At 33.2% G+C, this 8,298-nt stretch overlaps 1 protein-coding gene across 1 annotated transcript; it reads right to left on the reverse strand.

The window, feature by feature from the left end:
* Positions 1-594: 594 nt before the first annotated feature.
* On the reverse strand, positions 595-5,360 carry LOC127414986 (prokineticin-1-like). The gene is made up of 3 exons (XM_051653415.1): positions 5,089-5,360; positions 1,971-2,096; positions 595-1,102 (listed from the first exon to the last, which is right to left on the reverse strand). Exons 1-3 carry the CDS (start codon positions 5,158-5,160, stop codon positions 983-985), a joined length of 318 nt encoding a protein of 105 aa, XP_051509375.1. The 5' UTR covers positions 5,161-5,360; the 3' UTR covers positions 595-982.
* Positions 5,361-8,298: the final 2,938 nt, after the last annotated feature.

The raw sequence follows: 8,298 nt of genomic DNA on the forward strand, positions 1-8,298 counted from the left end.
ACATTATGCTACAAATGCTGTCGACTGAGCTTAACTTGTATTGAACCCAGAACATTTTTTTAATATTCCCTTTTAATCTCAGTCCTCTTCAAACATTTAATGTGTTTAATCAGGAAACTTCAGTGCCAGAATTAATCTACTTTGAATTTATGTTCAAACGTTCCATGGAAATATATGATGATAATAATACATACATCTTATTGATTATATCATTATAGCTACTGTATATCATTCTATCATCATGATACTTGTCTCCATACTGCCATTCTGCCCTATATATTTATAGAATTTGCATAAGTTTGTGTTTATGTTTGTGTGTGTGTGTGTGTGTGTGTGTGTGTGTGTGTGTGTGTGTGTGGGCAGGTTTAAGTGGTTTACCAGGACTTTTTTTACCAGGAGTTTGTACAGTATAAAATCATTATGTCTATGGGGAGTCCTCATAAAGATAGCTGCACCAAACATGTGTGTGTGTGTGTGTGTGTGTGTGTGTGTGTGTGTGTGTGTGTCCAATCACCACACTCACACAGGATAAAAGAGATGCACAGAGACCATTCAGACAGATCATAATTTAATTACAATAACTATAAGCCTTTAACAAATTTACAGCATAATAAACATGGATTCATCCAGAAATATGATTCCTTCCTGGTGGACCGTGACCTCTTGTATGTTTGCATGAGGTAAGGTATGAAACTAACGTATGTTTTTACTATGAAATAAAAATGTAGTGGATGCCAAGGTGAACCAACGATTCTGAGGTAGACCTTGTGGCGCGGGCATAATGTATCCATTTCTGGGGAAGATGAATAACAGCATTTGTAGTACAAAGTGCATGAGAGTGAAAAATGAAAAATAAATAAATAAATAAAACAAAAATAAAAGGTGCTATGGCACTTATTATGTATTTTTCTTGTGCTATTCTGTTTTCTCTTTCAAGTATTTCTCTTCTCCATTCTTCTTGTTTTCGCTCTCCATTTCAGCATTAAAAGTCTATGTTTTTGAAGTCGCTTGTACAGCGATATCTGTTGTCATTGTACCTGCTGCACACCAGGTGTGGCAGGCAGGGGCAAGTGTGGTGTTGTCTCTTGCCGGGAAAAGGAAACTGCAGGGAAGTTGAAACACTTTGAATGACTTTTTAATAATTCAATGATCTAAAAATAAAACTGTTGGATTATTATTATTAAATTACTTGATCAGATATGCATTGATTAGAAAAAAATTAGACATAATTTTGAGGATATTTTTTAAGTCTGACTGCTATAATGACATTTACATGGTTATCATGAAATCTTTGCAGGTTGTTTTGGTAAGCCAATCAAGATATACTGCATTTAAACTACAGGCTTATGTTTCTAGGAGAGGGTCTCTCAATCGTATTAGTCATCAATGAGTCACAGACACCCTCTGAATTTTTTCATCTCCTAACCTCAGCTGAATGGCAAGACCGACTATCGGCTTCTGTATCTCTGTATCAGTCTGAGACAGTCTGACAGAGTGATAAACAGCCCTGATCTGTCAGACATCTAATCAATATCAGTTACACTTATCAGCAGATTCTTTTCAAGCCTTCTCAGCCCTCTCTGGCAATCACCCATGTTTACTTAACAGCTCACAGTATCTCTGAGCAGTCAGATTACTGTCAGCTGTTTAAACTGCATGCCACATTGTATTTTTTCACTTTTAATTTCAGTCCTCATATTCTGACAGTTTCCTGATGCTGTGGCTATATAGTTTTTCTGACTAGTTTAAGATGAAATTCTATCTCTCTTTTGCTCTTTCTGTGTGGTCTCTCTCTCTCTCTCTCTCTCTCTCTATTTCTCCATCTATATTTCTCTCTTTCACTTCTCATAACTGTTAATCATGAAATCCCTCAGGTCAACCAATTAAATCATTGCATTCATGCTCCATAGGGTTTGTCTTGGCTGTATGTGTGTGTGTGTGTGTGTGTGTGTGTGTGTGTGTGTGCGTACCTTGTGGCTGTATGGGTGGCATTCGTCTCCCTCCAGTCCCTGTGGTGTGCACATACGCAGGCCTCTGAGCCACAGGCTCATGGCACAGCAAAGACCCACACCACACTGCACATCCCTGTCACATGCCTTATACACAACAACACAACACAGAGTCAGTCTGCCATGTGTCCCACTAGTTATGCCCTAGAACAGGGGTTTTCAAACTGGGGTACGGAGACCCCCAGGGGGCCGCAAGGGGGTGCTACGGGGTCCGCAAAATTTTTTGAGAAAAAAAGTGCAAAAATGTTGACATTATTTTACTTTTTTACCATTTCATTCTAAAGTCATTAAATTAATCATGATTATTTTATTGTATTGACAGCCATAGTAAGGAATATAAACAGAAATAAAATTAAAATGATATATAATCTTAAGTATTATGAAAAAAGAAAGCTTCTTTAAAAAAAAATATATATATATATATATATATATATATATATATATATATATATATATATATACAGGGTTGGGAGGGTTACTTTTGAAATGTATTCCACTACAGATTACAGAATACATGCTGTAAAATGTAATTTGTAACGTATTTCGTTAGATTACTCAAGGTCAGTAACATAGTCTAAATACTTTGGATTACTTCTCCAGCACTGGTAGATTTTTTCACTTGTTTTGACTATAAAAACTCTGCCAGTACAGTAAGACAAAATACACATGTTAAAAATATATTATCTGAAAAACATAAATATCTTATGCAGTGTTGTTTCTAAAACAAGATTAATCTAATTGATCTTGTTTTAAGGATTTTTAGATATTTTTACAGGAAAACAATACAAAAATTATTATCAAGAATATGATTTTTGCCCTAATATCAAAGGTCTTACTAGAAAAAAAGAAATTATGATCCAACATGAATTTTCTTGATAAAAAAATATGATCGTGTCTGGTAACATGTAAAATGGCTAGAAATAGCATTTTAGCTTAGCGTAAATCTGACAATTTACACAAGGTTCATTTCTATTTCTTCTGCTCCAAACTTACTTCAAACTTACTTCTCTGTCTGCTCGTATGAATGTAACACATCATAAGAAAGTGTTTCACTGCTGTTCAAATGCTCTTTGGATTGCATCATTTATATGTATAAATGTTTTTCATCTGAAAGGACTAAATATTAAATTAAACAAATGACAATAAAATGCAAAGTAATCTCTTCAGTAATCAAAATACTTTTTGAATGTAACTGTATTCTAATTACCAATTATTTAAATTGTAACTGTAGTGGAATACAGTTACTTATATTTTGTATTTTAAATACTTAATCCCATGACATGTATTCCGTTACTCCCCAACCCTGTGTGTGTGTGTGTGTGTGTGTGTGTGTGTGTGTGTGTGTGTGTGTGATATATATATATATATATATATATATATATATATATATATATATATATATATATATATATAAAGGTCGGAAGTCACTATTCTCTGTAAAGCTGCTTTGAAACAATATTATTTTATGGTATACTTTTACAAATGTATTTATATAACGCTTTTCACATAATATAAATATGTAAAATAAAATTTTATTGTTTATTATATTATTTTAAAATGGAATTGAGTTGTAAAAATAAATACATCTAACATTATCCAGCATAAGAAAGATACTGTACATTGTCAACTTAATAAAAAGTCAATATTTTCCAGACAATATTTTAATAATTTCTTTTGGCTTTAGTACAATGACAATGTAAAAGCTAATTATTTAATTTAGCAAACAAGAAGTCTTTATAATATCATGTTAACTACTTTTCTCACACAGAGGGTCCCTCACAAGGGGATCATAAAATATGGGGGTCCTTGGCATCAACCAGCATTAAACCCCTGCCCTAGCATATGAAGAAAATGTGATATAAATGCAAAAAATAAAATAAATAAATAAATAAAATAAAATGTGTATGACCAGAGTCAGAAATTAACCAGGGCTCATGGGCAAAAACCCTACCAAAAGTGACAAACATGCCATCAAATCAAAATATGGGGGTAAAAAGGTGTCCTATAATTAATTCTTCTTTTTATTATTTGTAACATTTGATGTATTTTATATTCTGCTTTAGCCCTCCTTAATGTAGTTAGACATTCAGATAGAGAAATAATTGTAATGAACCAATTAAATCAAATTTGCTGTAGTTTTAAGTGGTTAGTAAACAAAATACACCATAATAAGGGTTAAAAAATGCCCCTGAAAATCAAATCCAGAAGATAAATATTGTTCTATAATGACAACAAAAAAAAAAAAAGAAAAAGTTAATTTCTGACACTGAATGACTGTAAATAGGGACAGTATTATTAAGCTTCAATAATCTTATTTGATATCTGACATGATTATGAAGAACTTGCTCTTTTACAAGCAATTGAAATCAGTATTTCTTTCTAATGAAATTAAAATTAATTTGTCAAATATTGGCTGTGCGCAACAATTTTTTTTTTAAACATGATGATAAAGGTAAATCATGCATGATTTCTGAAGCAAGCAAACCTCCCACTAACTTACCAAATCCCACCCCCTTAATATTAGTATCCATAATTAAAGTAAATTATCAACTATCAAATCAAATTATCAAATCAAATCTTGTGAATTTATTCAGTAATACTTTACAATAATGTTGTATGTGTTAACATTAGTGAATGCAATAATTAATGAGAACTAACAATGAACAATACTTTTACAGCATTTGTGAAACTTTTACTGTAATACATTTTTTACATTAAAAGTTGAATACGTTAATGCATTATGAACTGAAATTAACCAAAATGATCAGTAGCATAATCAATTATAATATAAATGTTACATTTAAATATTAATTAACATTAACCAAGAATAATGAATGCTGCAAAAAAAAAAATAATAATAATAATAATAATTTGTTCATTGTTGTTAATAACACTGATTGCATTATTGTAACTAATATTAACATTTATAACCTTTTTGCAAAGTGTTACCAATTCAAACCAAAACAGATCAAACCCAACAGAACACTATTCTATATTACTGTCTGCACAAATGCATAAATTAATGATTAAATAAAAATGTGTAGAGGTGAATTTTATGGGGTGTATTTGTGAGACTTACCCCTGTAATGACAGCACATCTGCACCAGCTGAGGGACAGCAGGAGTACAGAGAGAATCACTATCCTGCTCATAGCAGCAGATGGACATACACACACCACTCAAGACTAATTGCTTGCTTTTTCTTATTGCCTCTTTCTAGCCTCTATTTTTCTTAATTCTGTCCTGTGGTGCTCCCAAAGGATTATGTAAGGCCGTGAAGAGATACAGTTCCTTGTATAAGTTATTTTCTGTCTTCACTCCAGTTCTTCTTGCTCTGTCTCAGTGTGCTTGAGTCTAGATTCTTCGGTAACTTCTGAAATAAGGCTTATATTCTCGCTCTGTCTCTTTCTTTCTCTCTGTTTCTTTCTTTCTTCCTTCCTCCATCCCTCTCTTTATTTCCCTCACCCCTGTCTTTCCCCCACCCACACCGCCGCAGAGACTTCGTCATCTCCTTCTGTATGACGCTGGACAAAATGATGGAGAAGATGGTTGTCTTCTATGTTTAATGCTTATTGTTTGTATTCTTTTAATGTTCAGCATTTTGGTCTACAGTGTAGTTTTAAAGGGCTTATAAATAAATGAGACTTGTGACTTGACACTTTTAATCAACTGAGTTTACTGAACAGAGCACAAATCACAAGAAGCAATTTTTCACTATATGCAATGAGCCCCTATTTCATAATCCATTCACTTTCATTGCTTGTTTTTTCATACAATGAAATTGAATGGTGACTGAAGGTAACATTCCGCCAAACATCTCCTTTTGTATTCCACTAAAGTAAGAAAGTCATATGGGTTTGGAACAACAAGAGGGTGAGTACATGATGGCATAAATTTTGGGTAAACTATCCCCTTAATATTTATACTTAGTGTTGTCTTTCCATTGTATTTATCTACCATAATCAGTGAATTTTCAGTTTTTTCTTTTTTTTTAAATTCATATATATATATATATATATATATATAATTTTTTGGAACATATTCACCTGTAGTAGGTGCAGGAAGATTCTCAGGTTTATTAGAGTATGCAATATTTAAAAGTTGATTTAAAGGATGTTTTTTATGTAAGAAGTCCCTGTTGAAAAGACTATATGTTGTGTTTTGGATGCTGGTGATGTTGATGTTGTTGGAATTGAGTTACTCTTCTATACCTTGAGCCTTGACCACTTTTTACAATTAATTTTACAGAAGCCCATAACTCATAGTCATCACTGTCTCATTTGAATTATTGGGCTTCATCACTCTTTACAGATTAATATCAGACTTGCTGCCAAGTTTCAACACAAGCAGTACCAACACAGTTCAAGTAAGTTAATAGGAAATGAATCATCAGCGCAAAGGGTTGACGAGAGAAATGTTATTTTTGCTTCCTGACAATATGATTAAGCTCGTAGGTAAATCATAACAAATTAAGCACTTGTCAATTAATTTGAGACGTTTAAGCCTACAGTCACTTCATGACATAATATGCACTGTCATTCACTGACAATCTCTTATTTGCATGTCTTAAATGTGTCAGTCAGGCACAGTTGATTAAACGCATTCGTCATCACGAATGTCCTCACATGCCTGAAAACTTCCTTGACCACAAACATTTATGCTGCCTTCATGTGCTGTCAGAATTATCCTACTTCCCACTTCTGAAGTGGTAATTATGAGTGTCACCTTCAAGTGCTTTGTTGTCGGAAAGAACAGGAAACATGGACGACACAGGTTCGTTCATGAATATTTCTTGAGGAACTTTTATTCTGACACCATAATACATATGAATTAGTTAACCTGCTGATAATAATTGTATTTTGGGCAAATATATGGTATTTTCTTGGTGTAAAAATGTACAATATGCATCAAATGGTTGCTTACATTCGGAAATATATATGACCGAAACAGCAAGTGCTCGCTAACAATTTGCTATATTTAGAAAAATGAATAAAACCTGCCATTCTTTACAGAAGCCATACTGCCCTTCACCATGTTGAAAGTTTACATCTCCTCCTCGGAAACTCGGGTATCAAAATCATCTCGGAGTTTCCCAGTCAGTAATTAAGACTTGAGAGGTCATTCATGTTTAACTTCCAAGTTGGAAACTCGCATTTATGATAATTCCGATAGCACATGAAGGCAGCATGAGTACCCAGCATTAGCAAGAGTAATAAAATCTCATCATGGACATTTGTCTAAACACATACCTGTATAACCTATGCACAAACAGTACATTTCTCATGAAGGGGCTTGTAAGTTGTTTAGACATGGACTAGTTCTGTATCTGATGTAAAGTTCAGTTGTGCCTCATCCTTCTGCTCTTGCGTCTATAAAGTCAACAGAAGAAGACCTCCTCAACAAAAAACATGCAGAGTCAACTATAAGTAATCAATTTGTAGGTTGTTTCACCTATGTGGCTCTCTAAGACTCCAGTGTGATCATGTTGTTGTTTGCGTGATACAGTAACATTGGTTTAAGCAATAGTGTGCGTTTGGGTCGGGATTATCTGTATGTACAACCAATGGAAAGCATAGGGGACTTTTCCGGAATCTGTTTAAAATGTTAAAAATCTGTTTGAGGATACTAGTGGCACAGATATTACACACTTCAGCCTAAATTTGAATTAAATTGGAACTGAGATAGCAAATGGAATGTAGAATTGCAATTCAAATATTAATTTATGCAAGCAGAAATAAAATTGAACGAAAGTTTGTGAAAACAACGTTGTGCATTTTCAATGGCTGTTTTAAATGTTTTGACAGTATTGAAGTAGAGAAATGTATCTAATCAGTTGAGTAAAAAATTATTATACTACAAAAAGGCACAATTAACAAGAAATAAAGATGTAATTATTCATCTTTTAATACAAAACTTGTGTTGTTGTGTTGAATTAATGAATTCCTCTGTTGTGTGACTGTTGATATTCTTTAAACTGCAATTCCGTAAATTCCACTTCCTGTCATTCTATTTCAAATTACAATTCAACATCCTGTGGGGTGCAGCCAATTCAAGTCAAATTCCAAATCATGAATTGAAAAGAAGCCAATTATCTATTTTGAATTTTGCCCAAACCTATCTGACACACTTGGAATCTATTTGAGCAAGAGCCCAAACTTGAACACTCATTTTTTTAATATTTGAAGAAATACTTTCATGAGATCTTACGTGGACTTGCATCTTATTGTGTCCAGCGCTCATTTGATCAGCATCAGATGTATATGAAAATGTGGTGATGCACAGTAGATATG

This window comes from Myxocyprinus asiaticus, chromosome 24 (genome assembly GCF_019703515.2).
Source record: "Myxocyprinus asiaticus isolate MX2 ecotype Aquarium Trade chromosome 24, UBuf_Myxa_2, whole genome shotgun sequence".
In the NCBI taxonomy this organism is placed as follows: domain Eukaryota; kingdom Metazoa; phylum Chordata; class Actinopteri; order Cypriniformes; family Catostomidae; genus Myxocyprinus; species Myxocyprinus asiaticus.